This window comes from Bombina bombina, chromosome 7 (assembly GCF_027579735.1).
Source record: "Bombina bombina isolate aBomBom1 chromosome 7, aBomBom1.pri, whole genome shotgun sequence".
NCBI lineage: Eukaryota > Metazoa > Chordata > Amphibia > Anura > Bombinatoridae > Bombina > Bombina bombina.
The window spans coordinates 64,343,883-64,365,763 of NC_069505.1; the positions used below are offsets into that span (position 1 = coordinate 64,343,883).

Here is a 21,881-nt window from a genome sequence, read left to right on the forward strand (position 1 = left end):
AGTCGATTCGTATGAGATTCTTCGAAAATGAGAAGACTGAGCAAGTACCAAGATATCGTCCAAATAAGGAAATACCAAAACCCTATTCTCTGATTACAGAAAAAAAGGGGCACCGAGAACCTTTGAAAAAAATTCTTGGAACTGAGTCTAGGCCAAACGGTAGAGCCACAAAACTGGTAATGCTTGTCTAAAAAGAGAATCTCAGACACTAAAAGTGATCTGGATGAATCGGAATATGCAGATACACATCCTGTAAATCTATTGTAGACATATAATGCCCTTGCTAAACAAAAGGCAGGATAGTCCTACAGTAACCATCTTGAATGTTGGTATCCTAACATAACGATTCAATAATGACAGATCCGGAACTGGTCTGAAGGAATTGACCTTCTTTGGTACAAATGAAGAGATAAAATAAAACCCCAGCCCCTGTTCCAGAACTGGAACTGGCATAAATACTCCAGCCAACTCTAAATCTGAAACACATTACAGAAATGCTGAGCCTTTGCTGTGTTAACTGGGACACGGGAAAGAAAAGAATCTCTTAGCAGGAGGCCTTAACTTGAAGCCAATTCTGTACCTTTCTGAAACAATGTTTCTGAAACCAGAGATTAAGAACGGAATTGATCCAAATTTCTTTGAAGAAAACGTAATCTGAGCTGGAATAAGGGCCGCACCTTCATAGGTACTTAGGAGCTGGCTATAGGTTTCTATAAGGCTTGGATATATTCCAAACTGGAAATAGTTTCCAAACTGATACCGCTCCTGAGGATGAAGGATCAGGCTTTTGTTCCTTGTAAGGAAAGGAACTAAAATGATTATTTACCCTGGAAAGAAAGGGAAAGCAAAGATGACTTAGAAGACATGTCAGCATTCCAAGTTTAATCCATAAAGCTTCTCTAGCTAAAATAGCTAGAGACATATACCTGACATCAACTCTAATGATATCAAAAGATGGTATCACCAATAAAATTATTAGCATGTTATAGAATAATAATAATGCTATAAAATTATGATCTGTTACTTGTTGCTCTAAAGCTTCTAATCAAAAAGTTGAAGCTGCAGCAACATCCGCTAAAAATATAGCAGGTCTAAGAAGATTACCTGAACATAAGTAAGCTTTTCTTAGAAAGGATTCAATTTTCCTATCTAAAGGATCCGTAAATGAAGTACTATCTGCCGTAGGAATAGTAGTACATTAGCAGGAGTAGAGATAGCCCCATAACCTTAGGGATTTTTGTCTCAAAAAACTCTAATCTGTCAGATGGCACAGGATATAATTTGCTTAAACGTCTAGAAGGAGTAAATAAATTACCCAAATTATTCCATTCCCTGGAAATTACTTCAGAAATAGCATCAGGGAGATAAAACACTTCTGGAATAACTACAGGAGATTTAAAAACCTTATTTAAACGTTTACATTTAGAATCAAGAGGACCAGAATCCTCTATTTCTAATGCAAATAACACTTCTTTAAGTAAAGAACGAATAAATTCCATCTTGAACAAATACAAAGATTTATCAGCATCAACCTCTGAGACAGAAACCTCTGAACCAGAAGAACCATTATCAGTATCAGAATGATGATGTTCATTTAAAAATTCATCTGAAAAAAGAGAAGTTTTAAAAGACTTTTATGTATACTAGAAGGAGAAATAACAGACATAGCCTTCTTAATGGATTTAAAAAATAAAATCTCTTATGTTATCAGGAACACTCTGAAAATTAGATGTTGACGGAACAGCAACAGGTAATGTAACAGTACTAAAGGAAATTTTATCTGCATTAATAAGTTTGACATGACATGCAATACAAATAACAGCTGGAGAAACAGATACCAAAAGTTTATAGCAGATACACTTAGCTTGGTAGCTCCAGCACTGTGCAGTGACTTTCCTGAAGTAACTTCTGACTCAGTTGCAACGTGGAACATCTTGCAATATGTAAAAGAAAAAAACAACATATAAAGCAAAATTGATCAAATTCCTTAAAATGACAGTTTCAGGAATGGGAAAAAATGCCAAAGAACAAGCTTCTAGCAACCAGAAGCAATAAAAAATGAGACTTAAATAATGTGGAGACAAAAGTGACGCCCATATTTTTTCGCGCCAAATAAGACGCCCACATTATTTGGCGCCTAAATGCTTTTTGGCGCCAAAAATGACGCCACATCCGGAACGCCGACATTTTTGGCGCAAAATAACGTCAAAGAATGACGCAACTTCCGGCGACACGTATGACGCCGGAAACGGAAATAGAATTTTTGCGCCAAAAAAGTCCGCGCCAAGAATGACGCAATAAAATGAAGCATTTTCAGCCCCCGCGAGCCTAACAGCCCACAGGGAAAAAGTCAAATTTTAAGGTAAAAAATGTTAAATTAAAATGCATTATCCCAAATATGAAACTGACTGTCTGAAAAATAAGGAAAGTTGAACATTCTGAGTCAAGGCAAATAAATGTTTGAATACATATATTTAGAACTTTATAAACAAAGTGCCCAACCATAGCTAGGAGTGTCACAGAAAATAAGACTTACTTACCCCAGGACACTCATCTACATATAGCAGATAGCCAAACCAGTACTGAAACGAGAATCAGCAGAGGTAATGGTATATATAAGAGTATATCGTCGATCTGAAAAGGGAGGTAAGAGATGAATCTCTACGACCGATAACAGAGAACCTATGAAATAGACCCCTTAGAAGGAGATCACTGCATTCAAATAGGCAATACTCTCCTCACATCCCTCTGACATTCACTGCACGCTGAGAGGAAAACCGGGCTCCAACTTGCTGCGGAGCGCATATCAACGTAGAATCTAGCACAAACTTACTTCACCACCTCCATCGGAGGCAAAGTTTGTAAAACTGAATTGTGGGTGTGGTGAGGGGTGTATTTATAGGCATTTTAAGGTTTGGGAAACTTTGCCCCTCCTGGTAGGAATGTATATCCCATACGTCACTAGCTCATGGACTCTTGCTAATTACATGAAAGAAATAGTAGTTATCTTGGCTAAGGTGGAAACCGCCTCTTCCACCTTAGGAACTGTTTGCCAAGCCTCCTTGAAAGAGCCAGCTATGGATGGGTAACTTCTTCTTAAAAATAGGAGAGGGAGAAAAGGGAATGCCTGGTCTCTCCCATTCCTTAGTAACGATCTCCGAAGCTTACTTTGGCACAGGAAATACGTAAGAGTAAGAAGGGACTTCGAAATATTTGTCCAATTTACTAGACTTCACAGGGGTGACCACTACTGTAGAGTCACAGTCGTCTAAAGTAATCAAAACCTCCCTGAGCAACAGGCGGAGGTGTTCTAGCTTGAACCTAAAAGTTACAACCTCCGTGTCAGTCAGAGGCAATTAACTTTGTGAATCTGAAATTTCGCCTTCAGATGGAACCTCAATACCCTCCTCCTCAGGTTCTAGGGCTGAGATTGCCACCATTGTATCAGAAACCTCACTTACTGCATGTTTGTCTTTCCTCTTACATTTGCCTTGCAGCATTGGGAAAGCAGACAATGCATCGGAAATTGTGGAAGACATGAGATCAGCTATGTCTTTTAAGGTAACTCCAGCGGGCGCTAGAGCAGAAGTACAGGGCACTGCTTGAGCGGGCATTAAAGTTTAGGACGCTTGGGGAGAAAGCTGCGGCATACCCTGAATTTCGTCAGACTCTTGGGAAGCATCCGCTTATGAAAAGTTTTGCTCAGGAAAAATCTTTTCCCTATAACTTAAAGCGCTCTCAATACATGAGGGACAAAAAGGGATTGGTGGTTCCACATTTGCATCCAAATACATGGAGCAAGTAACATTTTGCAAGGCTCCTATGTCCATACTAAATCACAATAATATGAAAATGTAATAAATCTTTACTTTTAACCCAAAAAAGTTTGATTATAAAAAAACGTTACTGGCCCTTTAAATTTAAAAAGGTAACTTTTTTACTGCATGAAAACGTACCCAAAAAGAAAAACGATAATAAACTAATCAAAATGCATTAGATAGTATTCAGACACCCTTACACCTCAGCAACTCTGCTGAGGTGCCTACCTGCCAACCGGACTCACTATCCCCATTATTTTAAGGGCTGAAACGATCCGGATCTTCAGGATACCAATAGCGCTAAAACTGCCTGCTTACTCTTGTAAAAAACCATGTGGTGCTAGTGCCACGCTCTGCTGTCTATGCGATAGAAAAAGTGCTGAATACTGCGCAGGTTACAGGAAGCAAGCGAAGCTGAAGCCCCGCCCCTAGTGGGTGTTACTAAACCCTCATCACCCGATCGGCTTATCTACTTGTTGAAGCAGTTAGAGAAAATAACCACCATTTTAAAAAACGAGCTTAACTCCCAGCCCCATTGCCTGTACTTATGGCTGTCCAAATACCCTTCAAATAAAGAGAGCTTGATGTCCCAAACATAAAGAGCCCCTTGACTGAGGCCTTATATGTTAACAGTGATACATTAAAGTGCCCACTGCTTCTCTTCCCCAGAATAAAAAAGTCAGCACTTACCTTTAACAGGGCAGCCTAGCAGATTTAAGAGGTCCTCTCCCTCCCATAGCCCTGTGGATAATGATAAAGCCTGAGTAATCTTGCTTAGGCCATCAGGATTAGGGCAGCATAAATGTATGGGAGGCGCAGTGAGAATTATGTCCCACCAGTTCCCAAATGCACTAAAGCCACCAAAGCGCTACTGAAGAGAGTGATATGGACTACGGCTACACCCTAGAACAAAGCAGCACAATCTTGTACTACTTTAAAAATAAAAAAACTCTTGATTGAAGAATCTTTTCTAACACCTCACTTTACCATATCCTATCACTAACGTAGGCAAAGAGAATGACTGGAGTAGGAGGGAAGGGAGGAGCTATTTGACCGCTCTGCTGTGGTGCTCTTTGTCTCCTACTGCTGACCAGGAGGTGAATATCCCATTAGTAATTAAGATGATCCATGGACTCATTGTGTCTTAAAAAAGAAAACTTTTTAGCGGTTTTGCGATCACTCCATTTAGACAGAATATTATTTTTTTTTACCTATAAAGACTACATTTTTTTTTTTAGTAGACAACCCAATGTATTGATCTAGGTCAATTTTGGTATTTTTCATGTCACTGTTTTGTCTCCAAATGCGATATTAAAAAAAACAAACAAAAAAAAAAACTTTTTTACAAACTTTGGGTTTCTCACTGAAATTATTTACATACCGCTTGTAAAAGCTTGTCTGGGATCCCCTTTGTTAAGGAACAGCAGACATGCATGGCTTTGCCATTGCTTTTTGGTAATTACAAGACTGCTAACTGTAGCTGCGCTCCACACTTCTAATATTCAGGGCAGTGAAGGGGTTTATTAGCAAGCAAAGGGTAATATTATTGTAGTGTAGGTATTACCCTTTTACTAAACTGATCCCTCCCAAACACCTATCTCCCTCCCCCCCTGGTCACCAACATCGTAGGTCCTGGCAGTCTGCAGGTTTAGGGTGTTTTTCTGTTTTGCAGATGTCTGCCAGTACCCAGTTTATAGTAATTGTATAATTATCATTTTAATGTATTTCTTAATAAAAATATTTTTCTGTAGTGTAGGAAACCCCACTCACCCCCCTTGTCATTACCCTTTTCTGTAGCATAGGGAACCCTCCCTCACCAAATATTATTGCTGTAGTGTAGGGAACTATCCTCTGCCCACCCGCCTTCCCTCCCACACCACTCACTGCATTACCACAAGCCGATACAGGCAATGACACAGAGTATCTCTGTCTGTAACGGCAATCTGCCTTCATATAGTAAAGGGAGAACGATCAGTTCTTCCTTACCATATGAAGGACAGATGCCTTCTGCCCCTGGCTGCAGTCTGCACTGTCACAGCTGACAATGGGGATCTCAGCATCACAGTGTTGGACGCAGGCACTACGTCAAGACAATATGCTGGGCAAAGAACTGTGTGACTCAGTACTTACGTCCAATTGGAAAGTGGTTAGCTCTGTCCATCCCTGGAGTGGGGAGTTCTCAATGATGAATATTATCCAAGGTAAGAATTAGTAGAATTAAAGTATTCTAAACTTGTTTAGTCAACAAAAAGGTATAATTTACATGTAGCATTAAATCAATCTAAACCTATTTTGCTGTTTATTGCATTGTAATTATCAGCTATAGTCATTATAAATTAACCAGTAATTCAAATAGAAATATGTAAAATGCAAAACAAACTGCAACACATAGTTTTATATATTTTTTATGCATGAAAAAAATGCAATGAAAACAAATCCCTCTTAAAAACAAAAAAAAAATATATATATATATATATATATAAATATTCCCTTTGGTTCTGAACATAAGAGGCACATTTGTGACTGTGTACATCAAATACACCTGACCTATTAGTTCTGCACATCCCATTAAAACACAGAAAGTGGATATATAGTAAACTCCAGGTTCTTAAGAGACCTCATAGCTTTGCTTACAGCTTTAACTTTATAAGCCCAATTACTACATTCACAACATGATATTAAGGAAAAATATAATCTAATATTGTAAAAATGGTTTGTTTAATTACACAATGCAGAATATTCATACGCCTTTCCAGGTGGCTTTCAATAGTCATCCACACTCTACATGATGAATCAGGTTTTCTGGTAACATCTTATGTGCCCCCAGTACTGACATAAACTGTTATGTTACAGACACCAGAAGTAAAAGATTAGCTTTTGTATGACAATTCTTTGTAGTGAATCATGTGCTGCAGATATACTTAGGGTTGTGTCCTGCTTCTCCTAATGAGTGTATAAGGGGTATAACTCACCTTATATATTCACATACACTCTGCCCATATACTGAGTGTGCTAAAGTGCTGTTAGCCAAGTTTAGATACACTGTCCTGTATCTTTTCACAAACAGAATAAATTACATTATCCTCTCCACTGACTTCAGAAAACTGAATTTCAATGGTATGTATAACACATAAGAAGACTAAATTACATGTGCCCCACAAAGAGAACAAATATTTGATTTATGTCAGTGGAATAGTTTGAATCTGCTCACACTAAACTGTTGTGACCGTACAACTGATGTTAAGAGGCAAAATTATGTGAACAAGTCACTGCATTTTAGCATTATTCCTCGCTGCACTTACACAACTGCTTTCACCAAGTATACAATTCAAGGTCTCCACACTTCAAACAGGAGGTTGCATGCTGCAGTCTGTGCTTCTTGGCTGGAAACCCTCCCTACGTGGGCTATTCAGATCTAGGTGAGTGGACACAACACAACGCACAAGTAAAGTATCATTTTTAACATATTGTCGCTGTTTAAGGTTCTGAAGGGGCATGAAGGTGACATAACCAAAGCCTTTGGGGTTTCGCTGCATGGTTGGCCGCTGGAAAGCCAGCAGGTCTGGTTTGGTCTCCATCACCTCTTCTTGGTCCACCTTGGCAGGACTATCTGACTGATCTAGAATAGAAAGACGAATGGTCCCCTGAAAAGGCCATGGAAGGAGGTTATCATAATCCCCCTGCATGGTGTGTATGAAGAGAGAAATGTAGTTGGCGCAGCGCTGGGCACTTGGTAGCTGGATATGGAGTCGCAGGCAAAGTTTATAGCCAGGTCTCCCAGTGTAGAAGCCCAGGCTGTGAATAACCACTGGCTTATCCTCCTCTTGGTTTTTCAGTAGTGTGCTAAAATTTTTGATTCTCCACAAAAATACACCATTACTCTGATGTGCCTCCATCTCTACTATTTTGTCCTCTAAGTTCCTTATGGTACTTTTTAGCTCTGCCACAGAGGAACTCTGAGTCTCCATTTTGGCAATTAGCTCACGGATCTGGTGGTCCTGCCTCACCAAACGTGTTTCCAGCTGATCAATGGTTTCCCTGAGATTCTGATACTCTTGGCTGCAGTCATGATGAGAAGGTATGGTGGAGAGGTGGGTTGGGGTGACTGATGGAGGTCTGGACTCAAATCTGCCACTATAGGGGAAGATGCTATTCAGGTCAGTTGTTGGGGTTAAACTGTTGCTAACACCGAACAGAGTTACTGCCATCATTTGCATGTGAGCCTGAGTGAACTCCTGCAGGTGGCGTGCCAGATCATTCCTCTGCATCTGAAGAATAAACAATTTGGCAGAGATGCCCTTTTGTTACACAAAACAGGTTTAATAATTAAATTACACTATATGCAATGGTCTATGTGCTAATACAACATACTTTAATAGACATTCGGCACAAGCAAGGAAAACAAAATACTGCAAATATACCTTTTCTGTACATCCAAATGTGTTGTAGGTGCAAGAAATCGGAGCCATGACGCAATCAACATTATAGTGATCAGCAATCTGAAAGAGAAATTTTAACTATATGGTAATGGTGCAGCTATATATATATATATTTTTTAAAGGGATATGAAGCGCACCTTTTTCTTACCTGATTCAGATAGAGCATACAATATTAATCAGTTTTCCAATTTACATCTATTAGGAAATTTGGTGCATTTTCTTGGTATCCTTTGTTGAAGGAGTAGCAATGAACTACTGGGAGCTAGCTGAACACATTAGGTGAGCCAATGACAAGAGGCATTTGCTGCTCCTTAGCCTACCTTGGTATGCTTTTTTTAAAACAAAGGATACCAAGTAAACAAAGCAAATTAGATAACAGATGTAAAATGGAAATGTTTTAAAATTGCATGCACTATTTAAAACATGAAAGTTTAAAGGGACAGTCTATACCAGAATTTTTATTGTTTTAAAAACTTTAATTGTGCTTACCTGATAATTTTATTTTCTTCTGACGAGGAGAGTCCACAGCTGCATTCATTGCTTTTAGGAAATACGGAACCTGGCCACCAGGAGGAGGCAAAGACACCCCAGACAAAGGCTTAAATACCTCCCCCACTTCCCTCATCCCCCAGTCATTCTGCCAAGGGAACAAGGAACAGTAGGAGAAATATCAGGGTGAAAAAAGGTGCCAGAAGAACAAAAAAATTAAGGCTGCCCCATCAAAAAAAAAAAAACACAGGCGGGGAGCTGTGGACTCTCCCCGTCACAAGAAAAAGGAAATTTATGCTTACCTGATAAATTTGTTTCTTTTACGATATGATGAGTCTATGGATTTCATCCTTACTTGTGGGATTAAACCTCCTGCTTGCAGGAAGTGGCAAAGAGCACCACAACAGAGCTGTATATATAGCTCCTCCCTTCCCCTCCAGTCATTCGACTGAAGTTTAATAAAAATAAGTACATACCTGTCTTAGAAATGACAGGGTGCGCCGTGGACTCGTCATATCGTAAAATAAACAAATTTATCAGGCAAGAATAAATTTCCTTTTCTTTTACAAGATATGACGAGTCCGCGGATTTCATCCTTACTTGTGGGATACAATACCAAAGCTACAGGACACGGATGAAAGGGAGAGACAAGACAGGAACCTAAACGGAAGGCACCACTGCTTGAGGAACCTTTCTCCCAAAAACAGCTTCAGAAGAAGCAAAAGTATCAAATTTGGAAAATTTGGAAAAAGTGTGAAGAGACGACCAAGTTGCAGCCTTGCAAATCTGTTCAACAGAAGCATCGCTTTTATGCCCAAGAGGAAGCCGCAGCCCTAATAGAATGAGCCGTAATTCTTTCAGGAGGCTGCTGTCCAGCAGTCTCATATGCCAGACGGATGATACTCTTCAGCCAAAAAGAAAGAGAGGTAGCCGTAGCTTTCTGGCCCCTACGCTTTCCAGAAAACACAATAAATAATTAAGATGATTGACGGAATTCCTTAGTCGCCTGCAAGTAAAACTTCAGGGCACGGACCACGTCCAAGTTATGCAACAGACGCTCCTTCTTAGAAGGAGCATTAGGACATAATGAAGGAACAACAATTTCCTGATTAATATTCTTATTTGAAACAACCTTAGGAAGGAACCCAGGTTTGGTACATAAAACCACCTTATCAGAATGGAAGATAAGATAAGGCGAGTCACATTGCAACGCTGAAAGCTCAGAAACTCTACGAGCAGAAGAAACAGCAACCAAAAATAAAACTTTCCAAGATAACAACTTAATATCTATGGAATGCATGGGTTCAAACGGAATCCCTTGAAGAACTTTAAGAACTAAATTCAAACTTCAGGGTGGAGCAATTGGTCTAAACACAGGCTTGATTCTGGTCAGAGCCTGACAAAAAGACTGAACGTCTGGAACATCTGCCAAACGTTTGTGTAGTAAAATTGACAAAGCAGAGATTTGTCCCTTTAAGGAACTTGCTGATAACCCTTTCTCCAATCCTTCTTGGAGAAAAGACAGAATCCTGGGAATCCTAACTTTACTCCATTAGTAACCCTTGGATTCGCTCCAATGAAGATATTTATGCCATATCTTATGGTAGATCTTTCTAGTAACAGGCTTACATGCCTGAATCAAAGTATCAATGACCGAATCAGAGAACCCCCGCTTAGATAAAATCAAGTGTTCAATCTCCAAGCAGTCAGCTGCAGAGAAACTAGATTCGGATGATGGAAGGGTCCCTGAATGAGAAGGTCCTGCCTCAAGGGAAGCTTCCACGGTGGCAGAGAGGACATGTCCACTAGATCGGCATGCCAAGTCCTGCGAGGTTCGGCCTGAGGATCCGTTGACCTGGATCCGTATTGTGGAAGCTTGTCATTCTGACAAGACGCCATCAGATCCAATTCCGGTCTGCCCCATCTGAGGATCAGAGTGGCAAAGACCTGAGTCCCCACTCCCCCGGATGAAACGTCTGTCTGCTTAAAAAGTCAGCTTCCCAGTTGTCCACTCCTGGGATGTAGATTGCTGACAGATAACAAGAGTGAGCTTCCGCCCACCGAATAATCTTTGATACTTCTGTCATCACTAAGGAACTCCTTGTTCCTCCCTGATGATTGATGTAAGCCACAGTCGTGATGTTGTCCGACTGAAAGCGGATGTATTTGGCCGAAGATAACTGAGGCCACGCCTGAAGTGCATTGAATATTGCTCTCAATTCCAGAATATTGATTGGATGAAGAGATTCCGGCTGAGTCCACACACCCAGAGCCTTCAGGGAATTACAGACTGCACCCCAGCCCAGTAGGCTGGCGTCCGTTGTCACTATAACCGATGAGGGTCTGCGGAAGCACGTCCCTTGGGACAGACGATCCGGCGACAACCACCAAAGAAGAGAGATTATCTTGTCTCCTGATCCAGATCTATCTGAGGAGACAAATTTGCATAATCTCCATTCCACTGCCTGAGCATGCTCAGTTGTAGTGGTCTGAGATGAAAACGAGCAAACGGAATGATGTCCATTGCCGCCACCATCAATCCAATTGCCTCCATGCACTGAGCCACTGATGGCCGAGGATTGGACTGAAGAGCTTGGCATGTATTCAGAATTAACTTTCTGACCTCCATCAAGAAAATTTTCATAAATATGGAATATATTAGAGTTCCCAAGAAGGGAACCTTTGTCTGTGGAATTAATTAACTCTTTTCTAGATTCACCTTCCACCCGTGAGTCCTCAGAAAGGACAGAACTATGTCTGTATGAGACATTGTTAGATGGTAAGATGACGCCTGGATCAGAATATCGTCCAGATAAGGTGCCACTGCAATGCCCCGCGGTCTGAGAACCGCTAGAAGAACCCTAGAACCTTTGTGAAGATCCTGGGTGCTGTGGCCAACCCAAAGGGAAGAGCCACAAACTGAAAATGTTTGTCTAGAAAGGCAAACCTTAGGAACTGGTGATGATCCTTGTGGATAGGAATATGAAGATATGCATCCTTCAAGTCCACAGTAGTCATATATTGACCCTCCTGGATCAATGGCAGAATTGTACGAATAGTCTCCATCTTGAAGGATGGGACTCTGAGAAACTTGTTTAGACTTTTTAGATCTAAAATGGGTCGAAACGTGCCCTCTTTATTGGGGACCACGAAAAGATTTGAGTAAAACCCGTCCCTGTTCCAGTCTAGATCTGGTCCCGGATCGGGGGCCGCCCCTTCATGTTGTCTTGGTAGCAGCAGCGGGCTTCTTGGGTTGTTTACCCTTGTTCCAAGCCTGGTTGGGTCTCCAGACGAACTTGGCCTGCGCAAAATTCCCTTCCTGCTTGGCGGAAGAAGAGGGGACTCCTTTAAAGTTCCGAAAGGAACAAACATTATTTTGTTTACCCCTCTGTTTAGCAGTTCTATCCTGAGGTAGGAGATGACCCTTACCTCCTGTAATGTCAGAAATGATTTCTTTCAAGTCAGGCCCACATAGGGTTTTGCCTTTGAAAGGAATAGCCAAAAGCTTTGACTTAGATTACACATCAGCAGACCAAGATTTTAACCATAACGCACCACGCGCTAAAATAGCAAATCCGGCATTTTTAGCCGCCAATTTGGCAATCTGAAAGGCGGCATCCGTGATAAAAGAATTAGCCAGCTTAAGAGCCTTAATTTTATCTAGAATATCCTCTAAAGGAGTCTCAGTCTTAAGAGACTCTTCTAAGGCATCAAACCAGAAGGCCGCCGCAGTGGTAACTGGTACCATGCAGGCCGTCGGTTGTAACAGGAAACCCTGATGAATAAACAATTTCTTTAGAAGACCCTCCATTTTCTTATCCATAGGGTCTTTAAAAGCACAACTGTCCTCAATAGGAATAGTTGTACGCTTAGCCAGGGTAGATATAGCTCTCTCCAGCTTAGGGACCGTTTGCCAAGGGTCCCGAACAGTGTCAGATATGGGATACATTTTCTTAAAATTAGGAGAAGGTGAGAACGGTATACCCGGTCTGTCCCATTCTCTCTTGATAATCTCCGAAATTCTCTTAGGAACCGGAAAAAACAGAATTTATGTTTACCTGATAAATTACTTTCTCCAACGGTGTGTCCGGTCCACGGCGTCATCCTTACTTGTGGGATATTCTCTTCCCCAACAGGAAATGGCAAAGAGCCCAGCAAAGCTGGTCACATGATCCCTCCTAGGCTCCGCCTACCCCAGTCATTCGACCGACGTTAAGGAGGAATATTTGCATAGGAGAAACCATATGTTACCGTGGTGACTGTAGTTAAAGAAAATAAATTATCAGACCTGATTAAAAAAACCAGGGCGGGCCGTGGACCGGACACACCGTTGGAGAAAGTAATTTATCAGGTAAACATAAATTCTGTTTTCTCCAACATAGGTGTGTCCGGTCCACGGCGTCATCCTTACTTGTGGGAACCAATACCAAAGCTTTAGGACACGGATGAAGGGAGGGAGCAAATCAGGTCACCTAAATGGAAGGCACCACGGCTTGCAAAACCTTTCTCCCAAAAATAGCCTCAGAAGAAGCAAAAGTATCAAATTTGTAAAATTTAGAAAAAGTGTGCAGTGAGACCAAGTCGCTGCCTTACATATCTGATCAACAGAAGCCTCGTTCTTGAAGGCCCATGTGGAAGCCACAGCCCTAGTGGAGTGAGCTGTGATTCTTTCAGGAGGCTGCCGTCCGGCAGTCTCATAAGCCAATCGGATAATGCTTTTAATCCAGAAGGAGAGAGAGGTAGAAGTTGCTTTTTGACCTCTCCGTTTACCAGAATAAACAACAAACAAAGACAAAGTTTGTCTGAAATCCTTAGTAGCTGCTAAGTAAAATTTGAGAGCACGAACTACATCCAAGTTGTGCAACAAACGTTCCTTCTTTGAAACTGGATTAGGACACAAAGAAGGCACAACTATCTCCTGGTTAATGTTTTTGTTAGAAACAACTTTTGGAAGAAAACCAGGTTTAGTACGCAAAACCACCTTATCTGCATGGAACACCAGATAAGGAGAAGAACACTGCAGAGCAGATAATTCTGAAACTCTTCTAGCAGAAGAAATTGCAACCAAAAACAAAACTTTCCAAGATAATAACTTAATATCAACGGAATGTAAGGGTTCAAACGGAACCCCCTGAAGAACTGAAAGAACTAGGTTGAGACTCCAAGGAGGAGTCAAAATTTTGTAAACAGGCTTGATTCTAACCAGAGCCTGAACAAAGGCTAGAACATCTGGCACAGCTGCCAGCTTTTTGTGAAGTAACACAGACAAGGCAGAAATCTGTCCCATCAAGGAACTTGCAGATAATCCTTTTTCCAATCCTTCTCGAAGGAAGGATAGACTCTTAGGAATCTTAACCTTGTCCCAAGGGAATCCTGCAGATTCACACCAACAGATATACCAAATTATGTGGTAATTTTTCTGGTTACAGGCTTTCAGGCCTGAACAAGAGCATTAATAACAGAATCTGAGAACCCTCGCTTTGATAAGATCAAGCGTTCAATCTCCAAGCAGTCAGCTGGAGTGGGTCGAACGGACCTAGAACAAGAAGGTCTCTCAAAGGTAGCTTCCATGGTGGAGCCGATGACATATTCACCAGATCTGCATACCAAGTCCTGCGTGGCCACGCAGGAGCTATCAAAATCACCGACGCCCTCTCCTGATTGATCCTGGCTACCAGCCTGGGGATGAGAGGAAACGGCGGGAACACATAAGCTAGTTTGAAGGTCCAAGGTGCTACTAGTGCATCCACTAGAGCCGCCTTGGGATCCCTGGATCTGTACCCGTAGTAAGGAACTCTGAAGTTCTGACGAGAGGCCATCAGATCCATGTCTGGAATGCCCCACGGTTGAGTGACTTGGGCAAAGATTTCCGGATGGAGTTCCCACTCCCCCGGATGCAATGTCTGACGACTCAGAAAATCCGCTTCCCAATTTTCCACTCCTGGGATGTGGATAGCAGACAGGTGGCAGGAGTGAGACTCCGCCCATAGAATGATTTTGGTCACTTCTTCCATCGCTAGGGAACTCCTTGTTCCCCCCTGATGGTTGATGTATGAACTTGGCCCTCGCTAGCTGAGGCCAAGCTTTGAGAGCATTGAATATCGCTCTCAGTTCCAGAATATTTATCGGTAGAAGAGATTCTACCCGAGACCAAAGACCCTGAGCTTTCAGGGATCCCCAGACCGCGCCCCAGCCCATCAGACTGGCGTCGGTCGTGACAATGACCCACTCTGGTCTGCGGAAGGTCATCCCTTGTGACAGGTTGTCCAGGGACAGCCACCAACGGAATGAGTCTCTGGTCCTCTGATTTACTTGTATCTTCGGAGACAAGTCTGAATAGTCCCCATTCCACTGACTGAGCATGAACAGTTGTAATGGTCTTAGATGAATGCGCACAAAAGGAACTATGTCCATTGCCGCTACCATCAAACCTATCACTTCCATGCACTGCGCTATGGAAGGAAGAGGAACGGAATGAAGTATCCGACAAGAGTCTAGAAGTTTTGTTTTTCTGGCTTCTGTCAGAAAAATCCTCATTTCTAAGGAGTCTATTATAGTTCCCAAGAAGGGAACCCTCGTTGACGGAGATAGAGAACTCTTTTCCACGTTCACTTTCCATCCGTGAGATCTGAGAAAGGCCAGGACAATGTCCGTGTGAGCCTTTACTTGAGGAAGGGACGACGCTCGAATCAGAATGTCGTCCAAGTAAGGTACTACAGCAATGCCCCTTGGTCTTAGCACCGCCAGAAGGGACCCTAGTACCTATGAGAAAATCCTAGGAGCAGTGGCTAATCCGAAAGAAAATGCCACGAACTGGAAATGCTTGTCCAGGAATGCAAACCTTAGGAACCGATGATGTTCCTTGTGGATAGGAATATGTAGATACGCATCCTTGAAATCCACCTTGGTCATGAATTGACCTTCCTGGATGGAAGGAAGAAGTGTTCGAATGGTTTCCATCTTGAACGATGGAACCTTGAGAAACTTGTTCAAGATCTTGAGATCTAAGATTGGTCTGAACGTTCCCTCTTTTTTGGGAACTATGAACAGATTGAAGTAGAACCCCATCCCTTGTTCTCCTAATGGAACCGGATGAATCACTCCCATTTTTAGCAGGTCTTCTACCCAATGTAAGAATGCCTGTCTTCTTATGTGGTCTGAAGACAACTGAGACCTGTGGAACCTCCCCCTTGGAGGAAGCCCCTTGAACTCCAGAGAATAACCTTGGGAGACTATTTCTAGCGCCCAAGGATCCAGAACATCTCTTGCCCAAGCCTGAGCGAAGAGAGAGAGTCTGCCCCCCACCAGATCCGGTCCCGGATCGGGGGCCCGCATTTCATGCTGTCTTGGTAGCAGTGGCAGGTTTCCTGGCCTGCTTTCCTTTGTTCCAGCCTTGCATAGGTCTCCAGGCTGGATTGGCTTGAGAAGTATTACCTTCCTGCTTAGAGGACGTAGCCCTTGGGGCTGATCCGTTTCTGCGAAAGGGACGAAACTTAGGTTTATTTTTGGTCTTGAAAAGACCTATCCTGAGGAAGGGCGTGGCCCTTGCCCCCAGTGATATCAGAGATAATCTCTTTCAAGTCAGGGCCAAAGAGTGTTTTCCCCTTGAAAGGAATGTCAAGCAATTTGTTCTTGGAAGACGCATCCGCTGCCCAAGATTTTAACCAAAGCGCTCTGCGCCACAATAGCAAACCCAGAATTTTTTCGCCGCTAACCTAGCCAATTGCAAGGTGGCGTCTAGGGTGAAAGAATTAGCCAATTTAAGAGCACGAATTCTGTCCATAATCTCCTCATAAGAAGAAGAATTACTAATAATCGCCTTTCCTAGCTCATCAAACTAGAAACACGCGGCTGCAGTGACAGGGACAATGCATGCAATTGGTTGTAGAAGGGAACCTTGCTGAACAAACATCTTTAGCAGACCTTCTAATTTTTTATCCATAGGATCTTGGAAAGCACAACTATCTTCTATGGGTATAGTGGCGCGCTTGTGTAGAGTAGAAACCGCCCCCTCGACCTTGGGGACTGTCTGCCATCAGTCCTTTCTGGGGTCGACTATAGGAAAACAATTTTATAAATATGGGGGGAGGTACTAAAGGTATACCGGGCCTGTCCCATTCTTTACTAACAATGTACGCCACCCGCTTGGATATAGGAAAAACTTCGGGGGGCCCCGGGGCCTCTAAGAACTTTTCCATTTTACATAGTGGTTCTGGAATGACCAGATAATCACAATCATCCAAATTGGATAACACCTCCTTAAGCAGAGCGCGGAGATGTTCCAACTTAAATTTAAAAGTAATCACATCAGGTTCAGCTTGTTGAGAAATGTTTCCTGAATCTGAAATTTCCCCCTCAGACAAAACCTCCCTGGCCCCCTCAGACTGGTGTAGGGGCCCTTCAGAAACCATATCATCAGCGTTCTCATGCTCTACAGAATTTTCTAAAACAGAGCAGTCGCGCTTTCGCTGATAAGTGGGCATATTGGCTAAAATGTTTTTGATAGAATTATCCATTACAGCCGTTAAATGTTGCATAGTAAGGAGTATTGGCGCACTAGATGTACTAGGGGCCTCCTGTATGGGCAAGACTGGTGTAGACGAAGGAGGGGATGATGCAGTACCATGCTTACTCCCCTCACTTGAGGAATCATCTTGGGCATCATTTTTACTAAAAAATTTTATGACATAAAATACATATAGTTAAATGAGAAGGAACCTTGGTTTCCCCACAGTCAGAACACAATCTATCTGGTAGTTCAGACATGTTAAACAGGCATAAACTTGATAACAAAGCACAAAAAACGTTTTAAAATAAAACCGTTACTGTCACTTTAAATTTTAAACTAAACACACTTTATTACTGCAATTGCGAAAAAGTATGAAGGAATTGTTCAAAATTCACCAAAATTTCACCACAGTGTCTTAAAGCCTTAAAAGTATTGCACACCAAATTTGGAAGCTTTAACCCTTAAAATAACGGAACCGGAGCCGTTTTTATATTTAACCCCTTTACAGTCCCTGGAATCTGCTTTGCTGAGACCCAACCAAGCCCAAAGGGGAATACGATACCAAATGATGCCTTCAGAAAGACTTTTCTATGTATCAGAGCTCCACACACATGCAGCTGCATGCCATGCTGTCCTCAAAAACAAGTGCGCCATACCGGCGCGAAAATGAGGCTCTGACTATGATTAGGGAAAGCCCCTAAAGAATAAGGTGTCTAAAACAGTGCCTGCCGATATAATCATATCAAAATACCCAGAATAAATGATTCCTCAAGGCTAAATATGTGTTAATAATGAATCGATTTAGCCCAGAAAAAGTCTACAGTCTTAATAAGCCCTTGTGAAGCCCTTATTTACTATCTTAAAAAACATGGCTTACCGGATCCCATAGGGAAAATGACAGCTTCCAGCATTACATCGTCTTGTTAGAATGTGTCATACCTCAAGCAGTAAGAGACTGCACACTGTTCCCCCAACTGAAGTTAATTGCTCTCAACAGTCCTGTGTGGAACAGCCATGGATTTTAGTTACGGTGCTAAAATCATTTTCCTCATACAAACAGAAATCTTCATCTCTTTTCTGTTTCTGAGTAAATAGTACATACCAGCACTATTTTAAAATAACAAACTCTTGATTGAATAATAAAAACTACAGTTAAACACTAAAAAACTCTAAGCCATCTCCGTGGAGATGTTGCCTGTACAACGGCAAAGAGAATGACTGGGGTAGGCGGAGCCTAGGAGGGATCATGTGACCAGCTTTGCTGGGCTCTTTGCCATTTCCTGTTGGGGAAGAGAATATCCCACAAGTAAGGATGACGCCGTGGACCGGACACACCTATGTTGGAGAAACATCAGTGTAAGCAGGTACCTCTAGGTATTTGTCCATTTTACACAATTTCTCTGGTGGTACCACAATAGAGTCACAGTCATCCAGAGTCGCTAAAACCTCCCGAAGTAACAGGCAGAGGTGTTCAAGCTTAAATCTAAAGGACATGACGTCCGAATCTGTGTGAGGCAACACACTTCCCGCTAGTAATATAAACAATATAACAGGGAATCCAGGTACACCATTTTTATATAGTGCATATTGCTTACCCCTCCCCAGCTAGGGATATTGTCAGTCTGTTCTGATGTATCAAGTCTTCCCAGAAACAAAAGACTGAACATACCTCAATGCTGCTTGTAGCATGACATCGTTCTCCACACTGAAGATTTCTCTTGTAAGGTGTATCCAGTCCACGGATCATCCATTACTTGTGGGATATTCTCCTTCCCAACAGGAATTGAGAATATCCCACAAGTAAGGATGAATCCGTGGACTGGATACACCGTAAGAGAAAGAAATTTATCAGGTAAGCATAAATTCTGTTTTCTCTTACTTGGTTATCCAGTCCACGGATTCATCCTTACTTGTGGGATATTCTCAATCCCTATTGGGAAGGAGAATATCCCACAAGTAATGGATGATCCGTGGACTGGATACACCACAAGAGAAATAAATTCATCAGGTAAGCATAAATTATGTTTTTTCTTTACACTACCTTCAGCTGCTCTGTGGGAACCAGAATGGATCTTAGATAACGTTTGCTAAGATCATCAACATCAGGGCAGAAAAATAAAATGTCTCCACTCCTCTTGGGAAGGTATATACTGACTATTTCTCCATGAGAAAAATAGTACTCACTGGCACCATTTTAAAATAAAAAAACTTCTTGATTGAAGAATCTAAACTAGCACCTCACTTTACCTCTTCCTATCACTAACACAGGCAAAGAGAATGACTGGAGGGGGAGGGGAAGGGATGAGCTATATATACAGCTCTGCTGTGGTGCTCTTTGCCACTTCCTGCTAGCAGGAGGTTTAATCCCACAAGGATGAAATCCGTGGACTCGTCATATCTTGTAAAAGAAAGAAAATTATCAGGTAGACATAATTTAAGTTTTTCTTCTTAAACAGGGAGAGTCCACAGCTGCATTACATTTGGGAAATCAATACCCAAGCTATAGAGGACACTGAATGCAAAACGAGCAGGAACAAAAAAAGGCAGCTAATTATGAGGGCACCACAGCCTGCTATAACCCAAACTCCCGATAAAAAAACTGCGCCAACAGACGCAGAAGGGACAAAAAAGGAAGAGGACTAAGTAACTGCCCATCAGTTAGAACCATAAAGATCCATGCTAGAGACCACTCAGATCACTAGACTCAACTGAGCACAAAAGCCACTGAGGAGACAAAAGTCCCGCTGACTCGAAGCCCGCCAAGGAAAACCTCTCCATGACCAATGGGAAGGGGGACACCAAAATTCCCTACCACATTCTCCCAAAAGAAGAAAAGGAAGAATCAGATAAGGAAGTCCAAAAAGACCACCGAAACAAACCCCCAAAAATCAAAGGCAAACAAAGGAAGAAGCCCCTAGCATAACTCAAAAAGAGTGGACTACAAGACTGTAATAGGACAAAGTCGCACAGAAAAACATAATTTATATAAGAACTTACCTGATAAATTCATTTCTTTCATATTAGCAAGAGACCATGAGCTAGTGACGTATGGGATATACATTCCTACCAGGAGGGGCAAAGTTTCCCAAACTTCAAAATGCCTATAAATACACCCCTCACCACACCCACAATTCAGTTTAACGAATAGCCAAAAAGTGGGTGATAAGAAAGGAGCGAAAGCATCAAAAATAAGGAATTGGAATAATTGTGCTTTATACAAAAAAATCATAACCACCACAAAAAAGGGTGGGCCTCATGGACTCTTGCTAATATGAAAGAAATGAATTTATCAGGTAAGTTCTTACATAAATTATGTTTTCTTTCATGTAATTAGCAAGAGTCCATGAGCTAGTGACGTATGGGATAGCAGATACCCAAGATGTGGAACTTCCCCGCAAGAGTCACTAGAGAGGGAGGGATAAAATAAAGACAGCCAATTCTGTTGAAAAAATAATCCACAACCGAAATCAAAATTTTTTTTAATCTTATAATGAAAAAAACTGAAATTATAAGCAGAAGAATCAAACTAAAACAGCTGCCTGAAGTACTTTTCGACCAAAAACTGCTTCAGAAGAAGAGAAAACATCAAAATGGTAGAATTTAGTAAAAGTAGGCAAAGAAGACCAAGTTGCTGCTTTGCAAATCTGATCAACAGAAGCTTCATTCCTAAAAGCCCAGGAAGTAGAAACTGACCTAGTAGAATGAGCCATAATCCTTTGAGGCGGGGATTTACCCGACTCTACATAAGCATGATGAATCAAAGACTTTAACCAAGACGCCAAAGAAATGGCAGAAGCCTTCTGACCTTTCCTAGAACCAGGAAAGATAACCAATAGACTAGAAGTCTTTCTGAAATCTTTAGTAGCTTCAACATAATATTTCAAAGCCCTTACTACATCCAAAGAATGTAAAGATCTCTCCAGAGAATTCTTAGGATTAGGACACAATGAAGGGACAACAATTTCTCTACTAATGTTGTTAGAATTCACAACCTTAGGTAAAAAATTAAATGAAGTCCGCAACACCGCCTTATCCTGATGAAAAATCAGAAAAGGAGGTTCACAAGAAAGAGCAGATAACTCAGAAACTCTTCTAGCAGAAGAGATGGCCAACAGGAACAAAACTTTCCAGGAAAGTAATTTAATATCCAGAGAATGCATAGGTTCAAATGGAGGAGCCTGTAAAGCCCTCAGAACCAAATTGAGACTCCAAGGAAGAGAGATTGACTTAATGACAGGCTTGATACAAACCAAAGCCTGTACAAAACAATGAATATCAGGATGATTAGCAATCTTTCTGTGAAAAAGAACAGAAAAAGCAGAGATTTGTCCTTTCAAGGAACTTGCAGAAAAACCCGTATCCAAAGCATCTTGAAGAAATTGTAAAATTCTAGGAATTCTAAAAGAATGCCAAGAGAATTTATGTGAAGAACACTAAGAAATGTAAGTCTTCCAGACTCGGTAATAGATCTTTCTAGACACAGATTTACGAGCCTGTAACATAGTGTTAATCACTGAGTCAGAGAAACCTCTATGACTAAGAATTAAGCGTTCAATCTCCATACCTTCAAATTTAATGATTTGAGATCCTGATGGAAAAATGGGCCTTGAGACAGAAGGTCTGGCC

General features: G+C 41.7%; 1 protein-coding gene across 1 annotated transcript in view; it reads right to left on the reverse strand.

Annotated features, from left to right (window-relative positions):
* Positions 1-6,207: 6,207 nt before the first annotated feature.
* The window catches only part of TRAF6 (TNF receptor associated factor 6), a 219,202-nt gene continuing 203,528 nt past the window's right edge, over positions 6,208-21,881 (reverse strand). Inside the window, 2 exon segments of the mRNA XM_053720146.1 lie at positions 6,208-8,086; positions 8,240-8,317. Of these exon segments, the coding sequence (XP_053576121.1) occupies positions 7,163-8,086; positions 8,240-8,317 (1,002 nt within the window). The 3' untranslated portion in view covers positions 6,208-7,162.